We start from the raw sequence: 14,114 nt of genomic DNA on the forward strand, positions 1-14,114 counted from the left end.
AGCCGTGGCTCTCTCCTCCCTCCGGGTGGACAAGGTTGTAGACGCTCTGCTGGGGATTTTCACCAGAGTGGGATTTCCGGAAGAGCTCATTAGCGATCAAGTGCCCCAGTTTGTGTCAGACCTGATGCAAGCTCTCTGTCAGAAGATACAGATGATGCATATCATGGGCAGTCCTTAGCACCCACAAACAAATGGCTTGTGCGAGCGTTTCAATGACACCTTGAAACAAATGTTGTGCACCTTTGTGGACTGCGAACAATATCTGCCTCATCTGCTATTCGCTTACAGAGAGGTGCCTCAGGAGTCCACAGGGTTTTCACCCTTTGAACTTCTGTATGGGCGGAGGGTGAGAGGGCCTGTGGACCGCGAGACCTGGAAGGGCAAAATTGTTCACCCAGAGGTCTCTGTGGTGGATTATGTGTTAAGATTCAGGGATAAAATATAGACGCTGGTGGGATGGTATGGGAAAATAAGGCCCAGGCCCAGACCAGGCAGAATCATTGGTATGACCATAATGCCAGGGAGCGGACATACAACATTGGTCAGTAGGTGTATGTTCTGCTTCCCTTGCGGCAGAACAAACTTAAGACTGCCTGGGAAGGTCCGTACACCATCACCCAGTGCCTGAACAATGTTACCTACTTGGTCAGGTTGGGGAAAGGGAGCAGACTGCAGAAGGTTTTCCATGTTAACATGATCAAAGCCCTCCATGAGCGTACGGCCTATGTCATGCCAGTCTGGGATGGTATGGGAAAATAAGGCCCAGGCCCAGACCAGGCAGAATCGTTGGTATGACCGTAATTCCAGGGAGCGGACATACAACATTGGTCAGTAGGTGTATGTTCTGCTTCCCTTGCGGCTGAACAAACTTAAGACTGCCTGGGAAGGTCCGTACACCATCACCCAGTGCCTGAACAATGTTACCTACTTGGTCAGGTTGGGGAAAGGGAGCGGACTGCAGAAGGTTTTCCATGTTAACATGATCAAAGCCCTCCATGAGCGTACGGCTTATGTCATGCCAGTCTGCAGCCAACTGGAACCCGAGGAGGCTGACCCCCTCCTAGACCTGCTATCTGACACCGGGGAAGTGCATTCATCCCTCCCGATCAACCCCCTCCTTACCCCCACTCAGGTACCTGGGCTGGAGAGAGTGCTGGCAGTATATGGGGGTAGGTTTATTGGGAAGCCTGGAAGAACACACCTCGCTGTCCATAAATTAGACACAGGGGCTCATCCCCCTATTAAACAATCAGCCTATCACATCTCTTTGGAGGTGCTGGCTGATATGAAAAAGGAGGTTGAGGAAATGCTGCAGTTGGGGGTGATTCAGAAGTCCCACAGTGCCTGGGAATCTCCTGTAGTCCTGGTCCCCAAAAAGGATCAGATGACCAGGTTCTGTATGGACTACCATAAATTGAACACCATCACCACTGCAGATGCCTACCCCATGCCCCGGATAGATGAATTGTTGGATAGGGTGGCGGCTGCCCACTATATCACAATCATGGATCTGAGCAGGGGGTACTGGCAAATTCCTCTGGCGCTTGAGGCTCAGGAAAAGTCTGCCTTCATCACCCCATTTGGCTTGTTCAAATTCACTGTCATGCACTTTGGGATGAAGAACATCCCAGCTACCTTATTTATTTATTTATTATTTATCGAGTTTATATAGCGCCAAAGGGTTTGCTCAGCGCTGTACAATAGAGGGGGGGACAATACATGAAACAGAACAGTAACATCAAACAGCACACGAGGGGTTAGAGGGCCCTACTCTTTCGAGCGTACAATCTAGGAGGGAGGGGGTAGAGGCACAGGAGGAAACGGCTGTGGGGGATGGAGTGGTAGGAGGAGGGAAGGGCAGCGGCTGTTAGGTGAGGGTGGGGTAGGCTTCCCTGAAGAGGTGGGTTTTCAGGGAGCGCCTGAAGGTGAGGAGGGAAGGTGACAGTCTGATGGATTGGGGTAGTGAGTTCCAGAGGATGGGGGAGGACCTGGAGAAGTCTTGCAGTCGTGCGTGGGAGGAGGAGACCAGGGAGCAAGATAGAAGGAGGTCCTGTGAAGAACGAAGGGTACGGGTAGGGTGGTACTTGGGAATCAGGTCGGTGAGGTAGTTAGGGGCAGTGTTGTGAATGGCCTTATAGGTCAGGGTGAGCAATTTAAATTTAATGCGTTGGGCAATGGGGAGCCAGTGGAGGGAGAGGCAGAGGGGGGTGGCAGAGGTGGAGCGGCTGGTGAGGTGGATGAGTCTGGCCGCTGAGTTCAGGATGGTCTGAAGCGGGGAGAGCCTGCACTGGGGTAGGCCGGTGAGGAGGGAGTTGCAGTAGTCCAGGCGTGAGATAATCAGGGAGTGTACTAGTAGTTTAGTGGTGTCTGGAAGTAGTTTAGTGGTAAGGAAGGAGCGTATCTTGGCGATATTGCGGAGGTGGAGTCTGCATGTGTTTGTGAGAGATTTGATATGAGGTTGAAAGGAAAGGTTTGAGTCCAGAATGACGCCAAGGACTTTGGCTTGCTGGGCGGGATTGATGGTGGTGTTGTTGGTAGTGATGGAAAGGATGGGGGGGGGGGCGCGGGCTGGGGGGAAGATGAGAAGCTCGGTTTTGGAGAGGTTGAGTTTGAGGAAATGGAGCGACATCCAGTCAGAGATGTCGTTTAGGAGGTGAGTGATGCGGGCGGAGAATGTGGGGGTGAGGTGAGGGGTGGATAGGTAGATTTGAGTATCATCGGCATAGAGGTGGTAATTGAAGCCGTGGGAGTGTATGAGTTTGCCAAGGGAGGAGGTGTAGATGGAGAAGAGAAGGGGTCCAAGGACAGAGCCCTGGGGGACCCCAACAGAGAGGGGGAGTGAGGAGGAGGTGGCACCGTTGTAGGAAACGCTGAAGGAGCGTTGGGATAGATAGGACGAGAACCAGGAGAGAGCGGTGTCTCTGATGCCAAGGGAGAGTAGTTTATTAAGGAGGAGGGGGTGGTCGACTGTGTCAAAGGCCAAAGAGCCTATGGTCGACCTTCCAAAGAGTCCTGCATGATTTGCTGGAGGGGCTGGAACCCTTTGCAGTAGCCTACCTGGACAACATCGCCATGTTTAGCCCCACCTGGGAAGAACATCTGGTGCATCTGTCAGGTTCTGGACAAACTGACAGCCGCCAATCTGACTGTCAAACCCAGTAAGTGTCAGATATGCATGAAGGATGTCCAGTATTTGGGACACCAGGTAGGAGGAGGAACCCTGAGGCCTGAAACAGGGAAGGTGGAGGCCATCCTGGCCTTGCCTACCCCACAAACCAAGAAACTGGTCATGTCATTCCTGGGGACAGCCGGTTACTATAGGAAGTTTGTATGTAACCATAGTAGCCTGGCAAAACCTTTGACTGACCTAACCAAGAAGAAACTACCCAAGGTGGTGTATTGGACACCCGATTGTGAGAAGGCTTTCAGGCCTTGAAGGAGGCGCTGGCCAGTGCCCCTGTGCTACAGGCTCCAGACTTCACCCGTCGTTTCCTAGTGCAGACGGATGCCTCTGCATATGGATTGGGTGCAGTCCTGAGCCAGGTGGATGGTGGAGGAGAGGAACATCCCATCCTCTACTTGAGCCGGAAGCTGCTTCCCAGGGAGGTAGAATACTCCACGATTGAAAAAAGAGTGTCTTGCGATTGTGTGGGCTCTCCAGAAGTTGCAAATGTACTTTTATGGGCGGCACTTCACAGTAATCACCAATTACAATCCTCTGAGCTGGTTAAATCGTGTTGCTGGGGAGAATGCCAAACTACTTCGGTGGAGCTTAATTCTTCAGCAATGCGATTTCACCATACAGAATAAGAAGGGCAGCACCCATGGCAATGCTGATGGGTTATTGAGGCAGGTTGAGCCGGTAGAAGTGGGTTGCGTCAAGAGGGAAATTGAAATTCCCTCCCATGCAACCACATGAGAGGGAGGTGTAGCAATTGTACGTACAGAGATGGACGCGGTCATCCATCTTGCTAAAGATCCTTCATCTTGTATCATTCTCTCTCCCTCCAATCCCCCTCCCTCAGGAATGTGGTCTGTATGTATGCTGAGATCACAAGGCATCAGGCACAGCTGGATAGCTTCATGACTTTAAACCCCAATTAGCCTTGGCCCAGTATGTCTGTGAGACTCTTGCTTGGAGAGGATCGTAAAGCTATAAACCAGTCCTTCACTGGACATGAAAGACATTCCGAGATAGCCGTAAAACATACATCCCATTTAAACCCACTTTTCCATATAATTTCAAATCTTAAGATAGGAAATACAATGAAACCAAGAATATATTCCAAGAGGTCACTTTAATACAAGTCACCTGATACCTTACACCCCTAGTTAAAGTCTACAGGAGAGTAGAAAGCCATATAGTTCTAGCTGAAATAGTAAGATATGGCATATTTGATGTCTGGATGTTCAGGATATCATTCTGCATATTAATCTACTAGTGGCTAGGCTGCTACATGTACCTAGGGAAGGTTATTGACCATGGTATAACTTGGGTGGGATTTGGTCATAGCCTGAGCTCCCCGCCTAAACACCCCTCCCCAAATGAGGTGATTGGTTCTCTGCTTTAAGGAGACACCCTGCTGAGTTCCTAGAAAAGAGGTTGTCAGGCTTGGAGCAGAAAGTTGAAGAATTCTCCCTTTTTAACATCAGGAATCAACTTGGGAGAAAAGGCACCCTTTTGTTCAGGACACTTGATCTGCTTAAACCAAGGCTGACGGCAAGTATTCTACCTCTCTAAACTTCTTTCTGTTATCTCTCTGCTGTGTTATTGCTCTCTGTATTTATACAGTTGTGTTCAAAATAATCGCAGTGTGTTGAAAAAAAGTGAATAAAGCTCAAAATCCTTCTAATAGCTTTTATTTCCATCCACACAAATGCATTGGGAACACGACACATTCTATTCCAAATCAAAACATGAAGAAAAATATACCAAATTTGTGTTGTTCCTCTACAAAAATTGAAGAAAAGTGAATATTAGACGGTTCAAAAAAATGGCAGTGTTTGTATTCTTCTTTACAAACTCAAACATTCACTATATAAACTGAGAAATGTTTGAATAATTTGCTTTCCATTGAATCACTTAATAAATGTATTTGGTTGTATAAGCACTGTTTCTGAGAACTGCTGTACATCTGTGTTGCATGGAGTCACCCAACTTCTGGCCCCTGTGATCAGGTATTCCAGCCCAGGATGATTGGACCACATTCCACAGTTCTTCTCTATTTCTTGGTTTGCCTCAGAAACACCATTTTTGATGTCACCCCACAAGTTTTCTATTGGATGAAGATCCGGGGATCGGGCTGGCCACTCCATAACGTCCATCTTGTTGGTCTGGAACCAAGATGTTGTACGTTTACTGGTGTGTTTGGGGTCGTTGTCTTGTTGGAACACCCATTTCAAGGGCATTTCCTCTTCAGCATAAGGCAGCATGACCTCTTCAAGTATTCTGATGTATTCAAACTGATCCATGATCCCTGGTATGCGATAAATAGGCCCAACACCGTAGTATGAGAAACATCCCCATATCATGATGCTTGCACCACCATGCTTCATGGTCTTCACAGTGTTCTGTGGCTTGGATTCAGTGTTTGGGGGTCGTCTGACAAACTGTCTCTGCCCACTAGACCCAAAAAGAACAATCTTACTGTCATCAGTCCACAAAATGTTGCCCCATTTCTCTTTAGGCCAGTCAATGTGCTCTTTGGCAGATTGTAACCTCTTCAGCATGTCTTTTTTCCAACAGTGGGACTTTGCGGGGACTTCTTGCAGATAGCTTGGCTTCACATCGGCGTCTTCTAATTGTAACAGTCCTCACAGGGAACGTCACACCTTCTTTCATCTTCCTGGAGCTGATTGTTGGCTGAGTCCGCGCCATTTTGGCTATTCTATCCATTCCAATGGTAGTTTTTTGCTTTCTTCCACGTCTTTCAGGTTTTGGTTGCCATTTTAAAGCATTTGCGATCATTTTAGCTGAGCAGCCGATCATTTTCTGCACTTCTTTATATGTTTTCCCCTCTCCAATCAACTTTTTAATCAAGGCACGCTGTTCTTCTGAACAATGTCTAAAAACGACCCATTTTCCTCAGAATTTCAGAGAGAAATGCACTGTAACCAGCATGTACAACATTTGCTGCCTTCCTTCCTTAAATAAGGGCAATAATTGCCACCTGTTTTTCAAAGAATGAATGACCTCACTAATAGAACTCCACACTGCTATTATTTTGAACACGCCCCTCAATGAGTGATTCAATGACACAGAATCAGCAGCATGCATGTCATGACTGTTGGGTCTGTTGGATTTCTATGACTCTACTACACCTGCTAGGAAATTATTTGCCATAAAGAAATATCATTTCTACCAAAAACAGTGATTGATCCGGTTAGTGATGTCTGACTACTATTATTTTGAACACAACTGTATATATACTGTATATTGGCTACATCTTTTTCTGTAAATATTTTTATTGCACCATTTTGAACTTTTTAGTAATAAATCCTATTATCTGAAAAGTGTTGAACTGTTTCTAAAGCTCTTTAATGCAAACTAAGAATCCCTGTCTCTGAAGAGCGCTACTGTGTGTTTTTAAACTTCTATATACATCTGCCTGCAGTGACAGTGTGTATACAGATGATTATTCAAACATCATAGTGTTATTGCTAATATTGGCGAGTTTCCTTCTCAGTACAAAAAGGTGGTGGTGGCAGTGAGAAGGGTTAATTGCATAATTAACCTGACCCAGTAACAATCGCTCTCAGGCTGAAGGTACATAGATTGTGGTCCATTAGCTGGAAAATCTTTGTGCAGGGTGCAGCTGAGTGTGGCATTGTTAAGGACATGACAGCGCGGTTTTAGATTGGCTAGTCCTTTGGTCATGAGTTGGTGAGAAGGGCTGGGGGTCTGACGCCATGACCGTCACACCACCTAATACCAGGAACCCACCATAGAGATGTCCCCATCCTCTGTATTCCCAGGATTCCACACAGGAAGGTCACACCATCACTCACTATTACAAGGTTGGAAGGGCACAAAATCTAGAACATGGACTTCTAAAGATGATGTATGGATTTTCTATATGACCTTACATTTTACAGATGATATTTTCTCTCATTTCCTTGATTTAGAGTGGAGATCCAATCGATATAGAATTTGAGGTGAAAGCAGAAGAAGAAGAGGGCGTATGTGAGGGATGATCAGCAGTCTATGGAGGAGGATGGAATAACGGGGACATTTATAGAGGAGGACACTCCTACAGAGATCAGCACAGGTGGGTCATGAACACTAAATCCATTCCTCCACCCATACTGCTCACTGATTGGTCCAGAGTAGGGCGGGGACTGGGTGATATCAGCCTGTAATCCCCTGGTCACTTTCCTGAGCTGTGTTCCCCGTCCTGTATTCCTGGATTTCTCTCGGATAATCTTCCTTCTCTGTGCTGCAGACACAATTTATGTCTCTAGACTGGATTTATGGAGGTTCTGGGGTTCAGCTGGCAGGAAAATGTTCATTTTTACTCTAAGCATTGCATAATGTAGGCACCCAGGACATGTGACTGGGGTCTCCTGCCTTGTGCCTGACTCCTCCAGGGGACCTTCTCTGTTATCTGCTGGCTGTGCCGGGTGGAGGGATATGTCTGTAGTGTCTCAGACCCAAGTCACTGAGTGCAGTCTCAGGAGATGGGAGGCATCTCCTGTATTCCTGGATTTCTCTCAGATAATCTTCCTTCTCTGTGCTGCAGACACAATTTATGTATCTAGACTGGATTTATGGAGCTTCTGGGGTTCAGCTGAAAGTAAAATGTAGATTTTCAGCATAGGTGATACTCGAACTAGGCTCCTGGGGTTGTGTGCTTTTGATCTTTTGCACAATGTCCAAGTCTAGTAAGATCTCTGACAGAACATTTCTCCCAGGGTTCCTTGCTCTGTGGTCTGCTGGCTGTGCCGGGTGGAGGGATATGTCTGTATAGTCTCAGACCCAAGTCACTGAGTGCAGTCTCAGGAGATGGGAGGCAGCGGTGTGGGATCTCTGCAACTTGTCTACAGGAAACATTTAAGCTTCCACTGATTACTGAATACCAATATTATGATTCCTGACCCTTATACTGTATATGTTGTACATTATATCATTCTGATCCTTTATACTCCTAACATTTAACTCCCTTAATAAGTTGTACATTACATTGGCTTTACTTCTTTTGCTCCCATTTCCTACCAGCTGGACATGGAGCCAATTACCCAATGATGGTGGTCTTCAGGATCAGTCCAGTCTTCATCTTGGTTGTTCTCCCCAAATCCTCACTCTCTGACCTCTGGTTGGGCTCAGCCCCGCTGCTCTACATGACTAAATCATGGACTAAATAAGGAAGAGCGGTACTTCTTGTTTTGGGAAGAGGGCAATGAGTGATAGAGGGGGTGGGGCCCCTCGTCCTATAATCCCCTCATCACTGTCCCTCTTATAAAAGACAGTTCTGGTTGTTTCCTCACTCTCTGACTAAGGTCCATGATTAAAGAAATGACCTGGTAGGAGATCAGAGGAGCCATTTCCTAGTTCACTTGAGGGTGGAATTGTGCACTCCTCAGAGACCAAGCTGCCTTATGTGGGCGGAGTCCTGGTTTGGGGAAACCAATCAGCTCCTGTCTAGTAATCCTCTTTGTCTTTGTATTTTAGTCCATGGCCGGGAGATGAGGAAAACCTCCGAGGATTGTCTCACTTTGTCTCCAGACTGGAAAGTAGAAGATGAGGACATCACACAGTATAGTCCAGGAGAAAACCCGGCTCCCTCCAATGTCCATCCGGCACCACCCAGTGTAGATGGACCATCGGATTCCTCGTATCCTGAGGAACCTCAGACTGTGCGGGACCGGGCCGGCCTTCCAACAGGGAAGAGCTTCTCCTGTACTGAGTGCGGGAAATGCTTTTCAGAGAAGTCCAGTCTTCATAAACATCAGAGATCTCACACGGGGGAAAAGCCGTATTCCTGTCCTGAGTGTGGAAAATGTTTTTCACAGATGTCCGATCTTTACAGACATCAGAGATCTCACACGGGTGAGAAGCCATATTCCTGTCCTGAGTGTGGGAAATGTTTTTCACAGAAATCCAGTCTTCACACACATCAGAGATCTCACACGGGGGAGAAGCCGTATTCCTGTCCTGAGTGCGGGAAATGCTTTTCAGAGAAGTCCAGTCTTCATAAACATCAGAGATCTCACACGGGGGAGAAGCCGTATTCCTGTCCTGAGTGTGGAAAATGTTTTTCACAGATGTCCGATCTTTACAGACATCAGAGAGCTCACAGGGGAGAGAAGCCATATTCCTGTCTGGAGTGCGGGAAATGTTTTTCACAGGCTTTCAATTTTTACAGACATCAGAGGTCTCACACGTGGGAGAAGACACTTTCCTGTCCTGAGTGCGGGAAATGTTTTTCAACGGAGTCCCATCTTTACAGACACCAGAAATCTCACACGGGGGAGCAGCCGTATCCCTGTTCCGATTGTGGGAAATGTTTTTCAGACAAATCCAGTCTTCATACACATCAGAGATCTCATACAGGGGAGAAGCCGTATTCTTGTCCTGAGTGCTGGAAATGTTTTTCACAGAAGTCACATCTTAACACACATCAGAAATCTCACACGGGGGAAAAGCCATATCCCTGTTCTGAGTGCGGGAAATGTTTTTCACAGAAGTCCCATCTTAACACACATCAGAGATCTCACACGGGGGAAAAGCCGTATTTCTGTCCTGAATGTGGGAAATGTTTTTCAGAGAAGTCCTATCTTCATAAACATGAGAAATATCACAAGGGGGAGAAGCCATATTCTTGTCCTGAGTGTGGGAAATGTTTTTCATGGAAGTCCAGTCTTCATAAACATCAAAGATCTCACACAGGAGAGAAGCCAGTTTCCTGTCCTGAGTGAGGGAAATGTTCCTCATGGAAGTCCTGTCTTCCTGTACATCAGGGGTCCCACACAACCCTGGAGGTGTATTAGTGCCTTGAGTGCGGGAAATGTCTTCTAGATTAATGTTGCTGGACATCCCAGCTCTCATGTGGGTAAGAAGCAGACCCTGATATACACCTCAGATATACTCCATGGCTGATCTTCATCATGGAAGGAACAGTTGATAAGGAGATCAGAGGCCCCCAAAGACATGGATGAAGTGTGGGACCGGTTCGGCCATTGATAGCAGGAGAAGAATAAAAATGGAGTCCTGACCTAGAGCACTGGGCTGACTTTTCATTGGTGTACAACCTATATGCTAGAGATGGTTTGCACCTGAATGGAAGGGGGTCTGCTGCGCTGGGGGAGGGGTTTATGGGAAGTCTGGAGGAATATATAAACTAGGATGGAGGGGGGAGGGAGAATTCCATTATAACGGGGTAGACAGATCAGACAGGTCAGTACTTATTGGGGGTGGAATGGGGGGAGGGCTATGGCAGATGGTAAGAAGGTTCCCATGTTACAACCAGTGGAATTGGTACCATTTGTATGAAAATAAAAAATACACAAAATCCGTGTGAACAAGGTGTCAGTGAATGGACAAGGTGTCAGTGAATGAAAGTGTTTGTTCCTAGGATTGAATTGGTATTGCTGAATCTTGGCTTCATTCCTCACATGACTGGGCCATTCATATTCCTGGCTAGGTTCTCTTTCGGAGAGACGGGGAAATAGGAAAGGGGGTGGAGTCTGTCTGGAATAGGAAAGGGGGTGGAGTCTGTCTCTATGTGAGAAGTGATCTCAGAGCGAGTGTGAAAGAGGACCTAGTTGATGGAGAGTGTGATGAGGCTGAAGTATTAGGGGTGGAACTGCACATGGGGGGCGGTACTACAAAGGTCATCATTGGAGTTTGTTATAGGCCTCCCAGTGTTAATGAGGTGGAGACTCAGCTCCTCCCACAGATGGAAAGAACTTCAAGGGCTGGGACAGTGATAATAATGGGGGATGGTAACTACCCGGAAAGTGACTGGAGTAATGGTACTGCAGAAACAGTTAAAGGGCAAAAATCTATAAACCTACTACAGGACAGTTTTATGGTCCAGTTCATAGAGGCCCCAACTAGGAATGATGCTCTGCTGGACCTGGTCATCTCCAACCATGCAGAGCTTATTACGAATGTCCATATAAAAGAACATTTTGGGTAGCAGTGACCATAACATGATTTCATTTATTGTTAGCTGTAAACAGCAAGGACATACGGGAAAAATAAAAATGCTCAATTTTAAGAGAGCTAATTTTCCAAGGCTGAGAGCTGCTCTCCAGGACTTAGACTGGGAGGGAATATTGGCATCGATGAACACAACACAGAAATGGGAGTTCTTCAAAAAGACTGTATGTGACCACACTGCAAAATATACTCCCATGGGCAACAAGTATAAAAGGCTACAAATCCAACCTATGTGGCTTACGGCCAAAGTTACAAAAGCGATAGATAATAAGAAAAGAGCTTTTATTAAATATAACAATTAAGGAACGCGATCATCGTTTACACATTACAGAGAATAGAACAGAAGATGCAAAAAGGAAATAAAGGCACAAAAACTGAAAACAAACGACAGAAAGATATCAGGACGACCCCAAAACATTCCTCCAATCTATGAATAGTAGAAAGGTCCGGTCCCAGCATGTAGGCCCTTTACAGAACCATCTAGAGGGGGGGGGACAAAGAGAAGGACAATGTATGAAATCCCTTCTTCAGCTCTGTGTATACAAAGGAGCATGGGGGGGCTCTTGTCCATAATGGGGGGTGGTACTGACACCCCCAGATGATCCACATTGGCTCACAATTGATATGATGCAGAAATATTTGTACAGAATAAAGGTGAATAAAGCCCCTGGACCGGATGGCAGACACCCACGGGGCCTTACAGAATTCAGCTCTGTCATCTCACAGCCATTGTTTCTCATTGTTAGGGACTCTTTAATGACTGGCATAGTACCACTGGATTGGTGTAAGGCCAATGTGGGGCCAATATTTATAAAGGGGACAAAATCTTTCCCAAGTAATTATAGACCTGTTAGTGGAACTTCTATAGTTGGGAAGATACTGGAGAGTTTAACCCCTCCCCCTCCTGAGGATTTACCCCCCTTCCTGACCACGCCTCTTTTTGCTTTTGGTGCTGCACTAGTTCAACTGATAATTGCGCGGTCATGCAATGCTGCACCCAAATGAAATTTATGTCCTTTTTTTCACACAAATAGAGCTTTCTTTCGGAGGTATTTGATCACCTGTGCGCTTTTTATTTTTTGCGCTATAAACATAAAAAGACAAAAAATTTTGAAAAAACAATATTTTTTTACTTTTGGCTATAAAAAATATATAGTAAACTCAAAGTTAGTTATAAATTTAGGCCAAAATGTATTCTGCTCCATGTTTTTGGTAACAAAATCCCAATAAGTGTATATTGATTGGTTTGTGTGATAGTTATAGCGTCTACAAACTATGGGAGAGATAATGGAATTTACACCATTGTTTACTATACAGCACTGCACTAGTGTTACTGACAATTGCGCGGTCATGCAATACGGTACATAAATGAACATGTAACTAAACTCTTCTTTAAACACAGATGAATCTATCCTAATATACAATAAAATAAAAAAATAAATTGTAAAATAAAATAAAAATTCCCAAAAATTATATATCAAACTAAATGTCCCAAAAAATAAATGTCCAAAATGTCTCTGTAAAGATGTCTTTCCAAATTCCAGAGCAAACTCGTATCATCTTTAATCATCCAGTATGGAAATTCCAAAATTCTTCATGAACCTCAAAAAAATAAACTTCTGATAGTGTAATACCTTTATACTGAACATACATGTAAAATAGTGAAAGAACCGTGTATCATGCCAACTGCATACCGTGAGCTCACACGTGAAGAAACAATTCCTCTACCAATATATCAATCTCTGAATATGTAAATACACTCGTGACAAGAATCAGAAGAGTGACCATTCCAAGTCCAAACGATGAAACGTGATCACCTCCAAATAGTGAGAATGGAGAATAACCCAAATCTCTAATAGTGAGCTCTACAAACTCAATAATAGTGAACAATAAAGTGCTCTCCTCCAACTGGTGCAACAATGGATCATTCCCCTCTGGAAATAAATCCCAGGCTTTCAGGGGATAGTCGCACTCTCCAGGCTTCCTAATGTTCCTGTTGGCACTCTTCCATATTCCTCATCAGGTGAGATAGGAGACAATCAGCGCTATATAGTAACATAAGTCAATATTTATTGAATATCTTACATTACAATTGAAGAATATCAGCTTCCAGCATTCAGAACAGCTCAGGTGTAGTCCTATGTATAGAGAACCGCATGTTCCCACTTCCAAAATGGCCACCACCACACTTCCGGTTTTGCATGAGTTCTTCAGACGTTACGTGTCCTGGCGCGTTTCATCACTTCCTGGACTTTTTCACAAGGAATCAAGATGTCTGAGAGGTGGTTCCTTATATTCTGTCCCACATCAAGGGCAGGAAATCGAATCCGCCATCTTACTATATGGAAAAATGGTGGCATGTATATCTTTATTCCCATTCCCTATACGAGCACTGCAATCCCTATACGAGCACTGCAATCCCTATATGAACACTGCAATCCCTGTACAAACACTGCAATCCTTATACGAGCACTGCAATCCCTATACGAACACTGCAATCCCTATACGAGTACTGCAATCCCTATACGTACACTGCAATCCCTATACGAGAACTGCAATCTCTATACAAGCACTACAATCGCTATACAAACACTGCAATCCCTATACGAGAACTGCAATCCCTATACAAACACTGCAATCCCTATACGAACACTGCAATCCCTGTACACACACTGCAATCCCTATACGAACACTGCAATCCCTATACAAGCACTGCAATCCCTATACGAACACTGCAATCTCTATACGAGCACTGCAATCCCTGTACGAGCACTGCAATCCCTGTACGAACACTGCAATCCCTATACGAACACTGCAATCCCTGTACGAGCACTGCAATCCCTGTACAAACACTGCAATCCCTATACGAGCACTGCAATCCCTATACAAACACTGCAATCCCTATACGAACACTGCAATCCCTATACGAACACTGCAATCCCTATACGAGAAC

The 14,114-nt window shown here is 45.5% G+C and overlaps 2 protein-coding genes across 2 annotated transcripts in view; one reads left to right on the forward strand and one right to left on the reverse strand.

Annotated features, from left to right (window-relative positions):
- Positions 1–14,114, reverse strand: part of LOC149445473 (uncharacterized) — a gene marked incomplete at its 5' end in the record, with an annotated part of 164,533 nt that overhangs the window by 62,599 nt on the left and 87,820 nt on the right. The window lies entirely within an intron of this gene.
- On the forward strand, positions 8,624–10,328 carry LOC149445476 (uncharacterized). The gene has a single exon (XM_089653800.1). The coding sequence runs from the start codon at positions 8,683–8,685 to the stop codon at positions 9,913–9,915; it is 1,233 nt and encodes a 410-aa protein (XP_089509926.1). The 5' UTR covers positions 8,624–8,682; the 3' UTR covers positions 9,916–10,328.

This window comes from Staurois parvus, unplaced genomic scaffold (genome assembly GCF_062004578.1).
Source record: "Staurois parvus isolate SC_StPar_1 unplaced genomic scaffold, SC_StPar_1.0 ptg000720l, whole genome shotgun sequence".
Lineage (NCBI taxonomy): Eukaryota > Metazoa > Chordata > Amphibia > Anura > Ranidae > Staurois > Staurois parvus.

Bases quoted from the DNA above. Each gene is read 5' to 3' on its own strand.
- LOC149445476 (XM_089653800.1), top strand. From the start codon at position 8,683: ATGAGGAAAACCTCCGAGGATTGTCTCACTTTGTCTCCAGACTGGAAA.